This window comes from Caretta caretta, chromosome 5 (assembly GCF_965140235.1).
Source record: "Caretta caretta isolate rCarCar2 chromosome 5, rCarCar1.hap1, whole genome shotgun sequence".
Taxonomy (NCBI): domain Eukaryota; kingdom Metazoa; phylum Chordata; order Testudines; family Cheloniidae; genus Caretta; species Caretta caretta.
Window position 1 is genome coordinate 28,323,209 of NC_134210.1, and position 14,282 is coordinate 28,337,490.

Sequence of the window (14,282 nt, forward strand, 5' to 3'; positions counted from 1 at the left end):
CAGACCATGAAAAAATACACATTGTAAGGAGAGTGATCACTTAAGAAGAGCTATTACCAGCAGGAGAGTGGGGTGGGGGGAGAGAAAACCTTTTGAAGTGATAATCAAGGTGGGCCATTTCCAGCACATTTCCAGGAGTTAACAAGAACCTCTGAGGAACAGTGGGCGGGGGGGGGGGGGGGGGGTGTGTGTGTGAATAAACAAGGGGAAATAGTTTCACTTAGTATAATGACTCAACCACTCCCAGTCTCTATTCAAGCCTAAGTTAATTGTATCCAATTTGCAAATTAATTCCAATTCAGCAGTCTCTCGTTGGAGTCTGTTTTCGAAGTTTTTTTGTTGAAGGATACTCACTTTGAGATCAGAAATCGAGTGGCCAGAGAGATTGAAGTATTCTCCGACTGGTTTATGAATGTTATAATTCTTGACATCTGATTTGTGTCCATTTATTCTTTACATAGAGACTGTCCAGTTTGCCCAATGTACATGGCAGAGGGACATTGCTGGCGCATGATGGCATATATCACATTGGTAGATGTGCAGGTGAACGAGCCTCTGATAGTGTGGCTGATGTGAAAGCTTATGCTCAAATAAATTGGTTAGTCTCTAAGGTGCCACAAGTACTCCTTTTCTTATTGTACATAAGTTTACTGTACGAGCTGTGCCCCATGTCAGATTAGCACAGCAGTATGAGATTTGGCAATTTATGCTATATGTCCTTGTCCATATTGGCTGGGGACCCAGCCTAGCTAATATTACTCTCCCATGTAATGCTGTGTGTACTCAGGCAGTCAGTGTTTGACAGGGCAAACATTCAGGGGTAAAGTGGAGAATCAAAACGTACAATATCCTTTTGTTGTCCTGCCCAGCCACTTTCCTTCAGGGTTGTCTGTAATACGGATGATTTCAATATTATCACCCTGTTTGACAGTCAGCTCATTCTTCCCTCCCTTGTAGTCCATGCAAACTCGTGCCTGATGAATGACTTGGATGGGTCCTGATAACTGCACAGAAAAAGCAATAAAAGAAGTCACACACACATACAAACATGCGGAGGATGTGCTGATTGCTTTGACAAAAATTCAGATGAAACACAAAACAATAATAATTTGTTTTCAGTACCACCCACATCAGCTAGGCACTTTGCGAACAAACACAAAGGCACAGGCCCTGCTCCGAACAGCTTACACTTTAAAGACAAACTAAAAAGCAAAGGGTGTAGGGGAGGGATACAGCATATAATTAAAGTAGTTGAGACAGTAATTGGCCACATTTTGAGAATACAATGGATTAATAACATAGGACTAGATTATGTAACCCTTGTTCACATAGGTGAACATTCATTTACTCACAGGAGCAGTTCCATGTACTTCAGTAGGACTGTTCGTATGAGTAAGTGCTGACCAACACATAATGATCTTTTTTTCAAGATATGCTGTACAGATGATCCCCAAGTATCCAGAAGCTGGCTACAATCAGCCAGTTTCTTGAATTCAGGCATCATGAAAGAAGTGGCTTATAGGACAGATTTGATTGTAGATTGGGTAGTGGCCATGTGGAGCAGTGCAGAAAGTCTGTGCATTAGGGGCAACAAAAGAGAAGATATCTGCTTAGATGAATACACCAAGGTGTTTGTTTGCGTGTTTGCATTTATGGATAATGATACATTTTAGCCTCCATGATAGGATGGTCGATAGCCTAAAAACACTGAGGATGTTAATGCTTATACTCCAGCCAAGAATTCGGTGTGAGAAAGGGATTTTGGGGCCAGATCCCTGAAAAACACACAGGTAGATGCATTGCTATGGTGTCCACTATTTACTATCCCAAGTGCCAAATCTTTGCAGCCTTTCCACAGTGGTGGGATGCCCTAGACACAGAAGAATCACTGTGGTTTCTTTGTAGGAACGTGGCAGGGGGTTGTGGCCAGGCAACAAGGCTGGTGGAGAATGACTAGTGGGTTTGCAGACTGCATGGGTCCATTGGTTACAAACTATGCATACAGGGCTTTGGGGCACAATGAACTTGGCTCACTACTACACACCATGGGCTTTAGCAGTGGCTGTGGCTCAGCTGCACAGGTGCCTCATTCCCAACCTCTCTACTGAACTGGGAGATTTCATACTTCTGTCCCAAGTGTTGCTCCTGCAGGCAAAGGTCATTTACAGGCTCAATCCTGGAAGGTGCTCCAGCCCCAGTTAAGCAAAGCATGTGTTTAACTTTAAGCATGTGAACACTGTGAACCTAATTCTCCTTTTCACTAAGGCCCCTCTATGCTACCTTAGCAGCGTAAAGGGGCTGTAAACTGTAAAGTACAGTGCACATACAGGAGACTTTATGGAAATGAGAATCAGGCCCTGCAAGCACTGAAATACTTGTGACTTCAACGGGAAATTTCACATGCTTAAATTCAAGTGTGTGTTTAAGTTCTTTCGGGGCCAGCTGGATCGAGGATCGAGCCGTTCCTGAGGCTTTGTCCAGGGGACAAACCTTCACCCCAAATGCCAAGCGAGCTGGCATCACCATGCAGCTTTGCAGCCAAACTGTGTCCTTGCACTGTAATGTATGTTTTAAAATGCACAAGGCTAAATAATGACTGCTGCACTTCTGTGTGTAGCCTGCTAGAAAGGGACCTTACTTTGAACCGCTTTCTGATTTCTTGCTCTTTCTTTTCTTTTTCCCTTTGTTCTTTCTTCTCTTGTTCCATTTTTTTCTTTTCTTCCTTCTCTCTCTTCTTTTCTTGTTCTTTTGATGTGGCTCTGAACAATGAAAACAGATTATTTCACAGGTAAGGGGATGAATGTGGAAGTGAGTGGGCAGAAGTGGGTAGGCACTCACTAGAGCTTTCTCTTCCAAGATCAGCAAGAGCAGCTAGGAGGAGACTTCTCCTAATAAGAGCATGAAAACATTTTCTGAACCCTATGGTGGCTGGTCCTGCATGGATGAGCTACATATGGGAGAGGGTATTTACAGACTCTTTCCATGCGAGGCATGTGCACAGGATGCAACCATAATTTAGCTGGCTATGCTGGAAAGGCCCAACGTGACTGTAGCCCCAGAGGGTATGTCTACATTGTAATTAGACACCCATGGCTGGCCCATGCCAGCTGACTTGGACTCGTGGGGTTTGGGCTAAGGGGCTGCTTAATTGCAGTGTAGACATTCAGGCTCAGGCTGCAGCCCAAGCTTTGGGACTCTCCCACCTCACAGGGTCCTAGAACCCAGGCTCCAGCCTGAGCCTGAACCCAAATGTCTACACCACAATTAAACAGCCCCTTAGCCTGAGCTCCAGGAGCCCTTATCATCAGGCACAGGCCACCCACGGCTTTTTAATTGCAGCGTAGGACATGTCTGAGAAGCATGGCCCTGCTCCTGCATGCTGGACAGCACCTGGGGTGGAATAGGGAGGACTGGCTATAGCGTTGGAATGCATAGCAAGACTTGTTACTCCCCAGCACCCTGGAAGCATTGTCCCTAATGATGTTCTTCCCCACTGCACAGCAATGAGTCTCACAGATATAATGTAGCCCCCCTTTTTTGTGTACTTCTGCTGAACTGACGTGAATGGGCCCAGAGGTTGAACTACAGCATTACCCTGCGTACAACTCAAATGTACCTCACTGTGAGAGACATCACTCATTTCAGTCTCAACATCACCTGTGCTCTCTGTCACAGGTTGCTTCCCACATGTGGGCTTTAGGAGATTGTGAGGTAGGCTGCTGGTCCCTTCTGATGAGAGGCACTGCAGAGGCACTGGGAGGGAAGCTTGCATTTCTGCTGTCTGTACTGTCCCTGCTCTGTGGACACACAGTGGGTTTCAGACCCATGGGGATGTCAGTCCAACAGTTTCATGAGCTCTATTAAAATTCACCTTGAGAACAACAACATTAACAAAATAATTCAACTAGTATTGGGGTGGGGGTGTCATATTTTGTTCCCATTTCAGGGAGTAACTCTGTGCAGCAGCTCAGCCATATTCCAAAGAGCTGAAGAGCATACTCTTTTGCTACCCAATTCAAAATAGTCACAGGACTTCATTTGAGGAAGCATCTCCACCTGCATGCTACATCTAGTTTTAGGAGGGAGTTAACTTGTAAACTGATATGCTTTCTTTAGGGAAGATGATTAAGGTGGATGGAGCTCAAGATTGCAGTGCAGTCATGCTTCTGGGCCAGATTAAGTATATTTCCTAGCATATTTCCTAATGGTCTGTTTCTTCATTCAGTAACAAAGACACAATGGATTATAGCTGTATAAGTTAGATTTGATACCTGATGTCATTGATATCTTCATACGTCTCTCCATCACTCTCTTGACCCTATAAGAAAAATTAATCATGATTCAGTCTCCAGTGGCCTAAATACACTGGAGTTCAATTTTTTAGCTAGATACAGACAGACATAAATTAAAGCAGAAAAATAATCAATTGAAAATGCATTTAATCTTTCCAAGCCCAAATTACTAAATTGTTCAAATACCTATTTCTTCTGTTCTGACCTTGGTTGTTATTATCTATCTATAGCTATATGGATAGATATAGATATAAAATAAAACTCAGCCTCCTTCCCATCACACACACACACAGATTGTTTATTCTGAAGTGAGTCTCTGTGCTGCAACTTTGATTACACTGCATCTGAAAGATGGCATGGCTTGAAAGGACTACAGGGTTAAAAACTAATTATGGGAGATGATGCATTGAGAGGGGCAAAGCTATTGAAGGTATTGGAATAGGGTTCAGAGTAGAGTTCTGTTCCTGACTCTGCCAGAGACTTATTGTGTAAACTTGGGCAAGCCACGGAGGCCCTGATTCAGGGAGGTACTTAATCACATGCCTAATTTTAAGCACATGAGTAGTCCCACTGAAATCAACAGGGATACTCACGTGCTTAAAATTAGGCACATGATTGAATACCTTGATGTAGGCCTATATCTCTGGAAAATTTCAGTGAAACTGAAATGTCAGTGGAAATGGAAGATTTTGTGAACTTTTTGGATTCCAGCCAGCTTTATAATTAGTGCCACTTTTGTTCTGGGTTCAACCACTTTCATTGTTGCCCTCTACATTTCTGCAATTTATCAGCAATATACTGGATCTATTCTGCAACAAACTGGCTTTTCTAATGCAGTGATGTGTTGGAAAGAATATGTTTTCGGTGTGTTATAAAGGATAATACTTACCCCATTTGTATTTCCGTGACCTGAATGACCAAAAATACAAACAGACTATTATTTTATTTTGTAGAGAAAGTGCCTCATGCTGATGCTAACTATATGGACACATACACAGCTGTACCTTAACTAGTGCCAAATATAGATTTATAATGATCTTATCTGTTTTAATAAGGATAAGAATGCAAACTAATTGGGATGAACAGAGCTTCCTACTGTGGTACTTTGTAAACTTCTAGCAGTAACTGATTTAAGGACTTTCACTTCATCTGCCATAGTGTGTATTATATCACATATACCCCAAATCAGAACGTTCACTTTAAAGCTTCCTCAGAGACAACAGTGTCCTTTCTATCATATCAGTTTACAAAAATCCAGTCACTTACAAGCAAGGAAGTGAATAGTTAAGAACATAACATCTTACACGGGTCACATAGGGCACCACCAGCCCTCCACAGCCATGGCAGAGAGTATGGAGGCATAAGGCCTGTACTCTCCTGTGCATGCTAGCTATACTATGGCCTGCAGCAAAGGAAAAGAAGGCGAGGCAAAGCTGCTGATTTCCCCAGGCTCTGCAAGGGGTAGCAGGCTTCATCTCCACCCCACTACATGCTGTGCTGGCCAGAATACTGGGTGAGGGGCACTGTGGCTGGTATAGCCCTGGCACAGTTTACTTTCTTCCTAGGGGAGTCCAGGAGAGAGAGTCATAATCTGCTTCTTGGGCTACTCCTGTACAACACATCTATGTGCTGGCTCTTCCTCAGGGCAGATGACAAAGTGATGACCTTACCTAACAAGCAAATTATTTTTATCCAATATAAAAGCAATGCATTTTCATGAGAACACAATAACTAACTCTGAAAAAAGAGTATTCATTTCAGATCAGCGTTGAAAGTTATTAGGCTCAGCAAATCTTCCAAGCCAAAGTTACGTGGATGCTAAAACAAGGCTTTCCAAGAGAAAGTGCCTTCCATGTTGACTGTGGAGTGGTTACTGCTGTTATACACCACTCCAAAATATGACTTGCAGTTCACTAACACCATAAATATTTATGCCAGTCACTTATATTATAAATACAACATACTTAATTCTTAAATGGTTGCTATTAGTTAAAATGTATTCTTACCATCTGAACCAAATTCAACATCATCGTAACTTTGTTCATTGTCTGGATTTCTGTGAATATGAAAAGAAAATGTAAAATCTGAGAAGATAGTTCCTATAATTACATCTTAATTTAGCTTTGTTCTGCTGCATGTGCCAAGTATTTGGGACATTGACTGGATAGTCTGTTCACTTTCAGCCCTAAACATTACAGAGTTTAGATATGTGTTTAAGTACAGTTGAGATTCCCATATGGATTAAGCGTGACTTTGGTTTTTACAGGGTGGCATCTTGACTCTGAACATAAAAACAGAAAATAAATGAGCCAAAGGCATTCATATCCAAGTGTAGTATAAACACTGTAATTTGGTAGAGTGACAGACAGACAGAATAGTCAGAAATCTATTTGAGGGTTTTGGAACACTAATAATCTCTGCATATGCATAAGCATAGCAACATATATTTGCATGTTGTACAGGTCCTTTCAGGGAAAGAGAAGAAGCTTGAATCTTAGGCAGACAGGAAGGAGAATGTACAGGAATGCTTTTTAAGGAGGCTGCAGGACCTGCTGTGGTTTAGCTGCTCTCTGGCCACTAGATGGAGCACTTAATGCACTTCATACTCAGTAATATATTCGTGGGGTTTATGAGAATTTTCTGTCTGAAAATGTTTCTCAAGCTCAAGAACAGCAGCATCTTTAGACGGTGTGCTTTCACATCGTCAGTAGCAACATACAGTGTGTTGTGTGGTAAGAAAGAAACCTCTTATGTCTGAGAGACACTCTATGTGTGCAATAAGTTGTTTACCGCAAAATTGCTTATTTTGAATACTGAACCTGCTTCCATTTGCTTTTCACTTTAGAAGCATATGCATTTAACACTTTGGTGGCCAGCAGGTGCCGACTTGGCAAGCCAAATTTGAGAAGAGCATGAAAATAGCACCACAATGGGTAATAGAGGCTCTGAAATGTAAAACTATGAGCCAAGTTCCTCTCTCATGTGTGCAGTCTCACCTACTATCCCCCAGCCCTATTGCCCTGTATGCACTGACTGGTGCCCATTGACTTCTCTGTCTCTTCCCTCCTCTGCCATTGGCCCAGAGTGCTGGAGTAAGGTTCTTAGTTGCTGCTGCTTACTGGACTACTTATTCCCTACACATAAGGGAGAGGACAGAGCACCTGCCCTTATACCTTTGTGATACAGGACATGGAAGGAGTTTTCTCCCACCACCACCTGTAGAGTGCAAGGGAGGGATTTGATAGTATATTTCCTGGGGCTGGCAGCAATCAGCTAAGTAGAAGGTCTCATCAGCTAGGGCCCAATCCAAGTTCCATTATAGTCCATGTAAAGACTCTCACTTTAATAGCAGACTCAATGTGGCATGGGAGCTTGGGTCTCCAGGCACCTGAGAGCTGGCCTTAAACTGCCACTGCCTGAGCATGCTGGTTTCCCATGATAGATATGGAGCTGGAAAGTAATAGCAAAATATAAGCAAAACGGATTTCATGTTCACTTACAAGGGATCAGAGCTGGGTTTGATGTTTCTGGGAGGTAGGCTGGGAACTGGTGGTGCTTGTGTTGATGGGTGAGAAGCTGAAGGAGGAGGCGGCGGTGGTATCTGTGTAGCAGAATGTGAGGGTGGAGGTAAAGATGAGGAGAGCACTGAGTGGGAGATCTGTTTAACAGCTTCTTTGTTAGAACCTAAAACCAACAAAACAAAGACAATTTATCTAGTTAGCAACTCAAGATGATCCAAAGACAAAACATTGCTTGTTTAGATAAACTCTAGATATAACATATTAATAGGATACATACCCAGAAATTAACATGTTATTTAAATATTTGTAGAGGTGCATGGTGCCTTATAATACATACAGAGACAGATATTATTTGTATTATTGCAGCATCTAGGAGTCCCAGCCATGGACCCCATTGTGCTAGGCAGTACAAACCCAGAACAAAAAGATGGTCCCTGCTTCAAACAATTTACAATCTAAGTGTAAGATAAGAGACAACAGATAGATACTGTACCTTGGGGGAACACCCTACACCCCCATGTTCATCTTTATAAAATGATTGTGTGGTATCCAATGCAAAGTTTATCACGTTGGGTGTCTTCGGAAGGCTCATGATGCGCTGAGCATGGGTGTTATAATGATGTTATAAAAACAATAAAGAGTCTGGTGGCACCTTAAAGGCTAACTGATTTATTTGAGCATAAGCTTTTGTGGGTAAAACCCCACTTCTTCAGATGCATGGAGTGAAAGTTACAGATGCAGACATAAATACACTGACACATGGAGTTACCTCCCAAGTGGTGAGCCAGTGCTGACAGGGCCAATTCTATCAGGGTGGCTGTGGTCCACGCCCAACAATAGATGAGCAGGTGTCAATTCCAGGAGAGGCAAAGCTGCCTCTGTAATGAGCCAGCCACTCCCAGTCCCTATTCAAGCCCAAATTAATGTGTTAAATCTGCAAATAAATTTTAGTTCTGCTGTTTCTCTTTGAAGTCTGTTTCTGCAGTTTTTTTGTTCAAGTATAGCTACTTTCAAATCTGTTATAGAATATCCAGGAAGATTGAAGTGTTCTCCCACTGGCTTTTGTGTGTTACCATTCCTGATGTCCGATTTGTGTCCATTTATTCTTTTACGTAGGGACTGTCAGGTTTGGCCAACGTACCTGGCAGAGAGGCATTGCTGGCACATGATGGCATAAATAACATTAGTAGACATGCAGGTGAATGAGCCTCTGATGGTGTGGCTGATGTGGTTGGGTCCTCTGATGGTGTCGCTAGAGTAGATATGGGGACAGAGTAGGCAACGAGGTTTGCTACAAGGATTGGTTCCTGGGTTAGTGTTTCTGTGGTGTGGTGTGTAGTTGCTGGTGAATACTGGCTTCAGGTTGGGAGGCTGTCTGTAAGTGAGGACTGGCCTGTCTCCCATGGTCTGAGAGAGTGAGGGTTCATTTTCCAGGATAGGTTGTAGATCGTTGATAATGTGCTGGAGAGGTTTTAGCTGGGGGCTATACGTGATGGCCAGTGGTGTTCTGTTATTTTCCTTGTTGGGCCTGTCCTGCAGTAGGTGATTTCTGGGTATCTGTCTCGCTCTGTCAATCTGTTTCCTCACTTCCCCAGGTGGGTATTATAGTTTTAAGAATGCTTGATAAAGATCTTGTAGGTGTTTCTGAGGGACTGGAGCAAATTCGGTTGTCTCTTAGGGCTTGACTGTAGACAATGGATCATGTGATGTGTCCTGAATGGAAGCTGGAGGCATGTAGGTAGGCATAGCGGTCAGTAGGTTTCCGGTATAGGGTGGTGTTTATGTGACCATCACTTATTGGCACTGTAGTGTCCAGGAAGTGTATCTCTTGTGTGGACTGGTCCAGCCTGAGGTTGATGGTGGGGTGGAAATTGTTGACATCCAGGTGGAATTCTTCAAGGGTCTCCTTCCGTTGGTCCATATGATGAAGATGTCATCAATGTAGTGCAAGTAGAGGAGGGGCGCTAGGGGACGAGAGCTGAGGAAGCATTGTTCTAAGTCAACCATAAAAATGTTGGCATTCTGTGGGGCCATGGGGGTACCCATAGTAGTGCCGCTGACTTGAAGGTATAAGTCGTCCCCAAATCTGAAATGGTTGTGGGTGAGGACAAAGTCACAAAGCTCAGCCACCAGGTGTGCCGTGGCCTCATCAGGGATACTGTTCTTGACAGCTTGTAGTCCATCCTCATATGGAATATTGGTGTAAAGAGTTTCTACATCCATGGTGGCCAGGATGGTGTTTTCAGGAAGATCACCAAAGCATTGTAATTTCCTCAGGAAGTCGGTGATGTCTCGAATATTGCTAGGGGTCCTAGTAGCATAGAGTCTGAGGAGAGAGTCCAAATAGCCAGATAATCCTATATAAGCTATAAGAGTGCCGATGCCTGAGATGATGTGTTATATATATATAATATATAATGATCATATATATTAATGATGTTATAGTAATTGTTATAGTAATGTTATAGGTTATAATTTCATATATATAGTTATGAGGCTGAAAACGTATCCTCATGGCTTAAAGCAAGCTCAGGCAAAAATCTCTCCAAGAACAGAGAGGAAGTTCACACCTCATCAGGGCATGTATGGAACAATACCAGCCCAGCCACACAGGAACAAAGGACGCTGGCCTAGGCAGCAACAAAAGAATCTGTTAGACTCTCGAGGGAATCAACCCCTCTTCCTTTGATCAATTTGGAACTGCGATGAGGTAATGCTCACCTACTCTGAAGGGTGGGGGGCTGGGGCGGCAAAGCCAAAGGGAAGAAAGGACATTATAAAAGGGAGAGAAATTTGCCATGCTCTCTCTCTCTTCCACCTACATCTACAGACACCACACCAAGTGATTGAAGTGCTGATCAAAGAGGAGAGCCTGGCTGAAGAGCAACTGGCCAGCTTGTAGTGAGAACCATCTAACTCTGTAAGGGCACTGAAAGTGTTAAGATCAGCTTAGGATGTGTTTTGCTTTTATTTCATTTGACCAAATCTGACTTGTTATGTTTTGACTTATAATCACTTAAAATCGATCTTTATAGTTAATAAATTTGTTTATTCTACCTGTATCAGTACATTTGGTTTGAAGTGTGTCAGAGGCTCCCCTTGAGATAACAAGCCTGATACATATCAATTTCTTTGTTAAATTGACAAACTCATATAAGCTTGCAGTGTCCAGTGAGCATAACTGGACACTGCAAGACGGAGGTTCCTAGGGTTGGGTCTGGGACTGGAGATATAGGCTACTGTCATTCAGTTGCACAATCCAAGGAGTAGCTTACTTGCTAGAGGCTGTGTGTGAACAGCCCAGGAGTGGGGGTTCTCACAGCAAAGCAAGGTAAGGCTGGCTCCCAGAGTCAAGGATTGGGGTGACCTAGCAGATCACTGGTCCAGATACCACCAGAGGGGAACATCACATACAACAGTGGGGATAGTACAAGAAAACAATTAGGACATACTGGTCAGCATGATAAGCTGTAGTATCAGCACACCAGCCAACATGAAAAAATTATAATAGGTGATGTTGATAGTGAAGCCCAAAATTAACGCAGCCAATTTTTTTCCATTTTAAGACCCTGTTTTCAGTTGCGTATAACTTTTCCAAACTTTAAACATGGGCTGAAATTTCCCATTCTAGGCATCTCCCTCACACCACTAGCGGTCACCTTCAGCCCCCAACTAAAACCCCTCCAATGCATTATTAAGGATCTACAACCTATCCTAAAGGATGACCGAACACTCTCACAAGTCTTGGGAGACAGGCCAGTCCTTGCCTACAGACAGCCCCCCCAACCTGAAGCAAATACTCACCAACAACCACATACCACACAACAGAACCACTAACCCAGGAACTTACCCTTGCAACAAAGCCCGTTGCCAATTGTGCCCACATATCTATTCAGGGGACACCATCACAGGGCCTAATAACATCAGCCACACTATCAGAGGCTCATTCACCTGCACATCCACCAATGTGATATATGCCATCATGTGCCAGCAATGCCCCTCTGCCATGTACATTGGTCAAACTGGACAGTCTCTACGTAAAAGAATAAATGGACACAAATCAGATGTCAAGAATTATAACATTCATAAACCAGTCGGAGAACACTTCAATCTCTCTGGTCACGCAATCACAGACATGAAGGTCGCTATCTTAAAACAAAAAAACTTCAAATCCAGACTCCAGCGAGAAACTGCTGAATTGGAATTCATTTGCAAATTGGATACTATTAATTTAGGCTTAAATAGAGACATTATGCAAGGTAGCCTGTTTCCTCTTGTTTTTTCCTACCCCCCCCTCCCCCCCAATGTTCTGGTTTAACTTGGATTTAAACTTGGAGAGTGGTCAGTTTAGATGAGCTATTACCAGCAGGAGAGTGAGTTTGTGTGTGTATGGGGGTGGGGGGGATGTGAGAAAACCTGGATCTATGCAGGAAATAGCCCGACTTGATTATGTAAAGAGTTGTCACTTTGGATGGGCTAGCACCAGCAGGAGAGTGAATTTGTGTGGGGGGGTGGAGGGTGAGAAAACCTGGATTTGTGCTGGAAATGGCCCACCTGTTGATCACTTTAGATAAGCTACCAGCAGGACAGTGGGGTGGGAGGAGGTATTGTTTCATATTCTGTGTGTGTATATAAAGTCTGCTGCAGTTTCCACGGTAAACATCTGATGAAGTGAGCTGTAGCTCATGAAAGTTCATGCTCAAATAAATTGGTTAGTCTCTAAGGGGCCACAAGTACTCCTTTTCTTTTTATTGAATTTTTAGAGGGTTTTAGCAACAATGGTTCATCTGTCTCTGTGAATGAAATTAGGGAAATACATTGTTTTGTTCATGATAAGAAAATCTTATTGTTTCATTGAGAAGCTGTGCCACTGTCTTTCATTGGAGCAGAGACTTCAAATTTGGAAGTGGAGTGGGATTGTGTGTTGCTCTGGTGTTAGGGACGTATTCTTTGCTGTGCCTGTGAAAATCCACCTAAATCTGGCCAAATTATAAACCTCTGAGAATAATCCCAGTTCACACATGCTAATAGTCTTGATCTGAAGACATCAAGAGATGGAGAATTCACCACTTCCCTTGGTACTTTGTTCCAATGGTTAATTCCCTCATAGTTAAAAAAACTTTGATTAATTTCTCATCTGAATTTGTCTGGCTCCAGCTTCCAGTCATTGGTTCTTGTCATGCTTTTCTCTGCTACATTAGAGAGCTTTTCAGTACCCAACATTTTCTCCCTGTGCTTTATTAATATTGTGTAGTGCTAGTTTTTTAATCAGAATGTCATGCAGTATTAAACCAAACTCCTTACAATAGTCTAAGTATATTACATCTATGCACTTACCTTTGTCAACCAAACTTGTAATCTCATCAATGAATGAATCAGTTTTGTTTGACAAGTCCTATTTTCAGTAGAATCACATTAACTGGCATTAATTATAGTCCTATCCTTTAGTTCTTTATTAATTGAATCCCATATCAGCTTTTTCGTTATTTTACCCTATGCAACCTTAATCCTCCCCTCTTGTGCAGTCTTTAATTACACAATCACATTCCCCCCCCCACACACTTCTTTAGTGATTTCTATTGGACCTATGTGCTCAGCATAGAGAGTAAGAGCTATAAAATCTGGTTCTTCATGATTTGTACTAGCCCACTGTTGGCACTTAAGATATACTAAATAATTACATTCTTTACAAAGCTCTGTCCTTGCCTTCGTGGGTCCCGCGTTTCCTGGCAGATTTCACTAGCCTCAGAGGCTCACTGTGACCCTCTGAGGCTAGTGGATAATACTTTCTCTAGAGACAAGGGTCACAGTCTACTGAGCCATTTTCATCATGAGCCATTTTCATCATAAGCCAGCAAGGGAGGTGAGGAGAAGTTATCCTTCCTTGCACAGTCTCTGTTGTCTCCCAGTCTCAGTGATTAATCAGGGGACAAAGGTGGGGGGGAAGCCCAGGCCCACCCTCTACTCCGGGCTCCAGCCCAGGGACCCTAATAGTATCAACTATGGTAGCTGACCTTTTAGAAACATGACATGTACAATTCCCTGGGCCACTTCCCCCACAGCAGCCCTCACTTCCTCAAGCTCCACTTCATCCTTACCTCAGGGCCTCCTTCCTTGTGCCTGATATGGTGTGTACAGCTCAGCCTCTCCAACAGCACAACTTCCTTCCACAGCTCCTGACATGCACACCCACCTGACTGACTGGGAGGCTTTTAACTAGTTTCAGCCAGCCGCTGATTGGCTTCAGGTGTCCCAATCAACCTAGCATTCTCCCTGCCTTCTGGAAAGTTCTTAATTGGCCCCAGGTGTCTTAATTGACCTGGAGCAGCTTCCATTTCACTTAACCTGGTACCAGGGATTTGTTTAGCCTGGAGCTAATATATCTATCTCCCACTACTTTTCTATAGCCATCTGGCCTTGCCCCGTCACAATTCATTCTCAAAATGTTTCTTTTTTCTTTTGTCTCTGT

At 43.1% G+C, this 14,282-nt stretch overlaps 1 protein-coding gene across 2 annotated transcripts in view; it reads right to left on the reverse strand.

Annotated features, from left to right (window-relative positions):
- The window catches only part of FYB1 (FYN binding protein 1), a 122,125-nt gene that overhangs the window by 32,246 nt on the left and 75,597 nt on the right, over window positions 1-14,282 (reverse strand). For both annotated transcript variants that reach the window (XM_048851133.2, XM_048851132.2), the window contains exons 3-8: window positions 7,793-7,976; window positions 6,299-6,348; window positions 5,182-5,201; window positions 4,272-4,318; window positions 2,639-2,759; window positions 845-1,004 (exon numbers count right to left, since the gene is read on the reverse strand). In XM_048851133.2, the coding sequence (XP_048707090.2) occupies window positions 845-1,004; window positions 2,639-2,759; window positions 4,272-4,318; window positions 5,182-5,201; window positions 6,299-6,348; window positions 7,793-7,976 (582 nt within the window). The remainder of the gene's footprint in view (window positions 1-844; window positions 1,005-2,638; window positions 2,760-4,271; window positions 4,319-5,181; window positions 5,202-6,298; window positions 6,349-7,792; window positions 7,977-14,282) is intronic.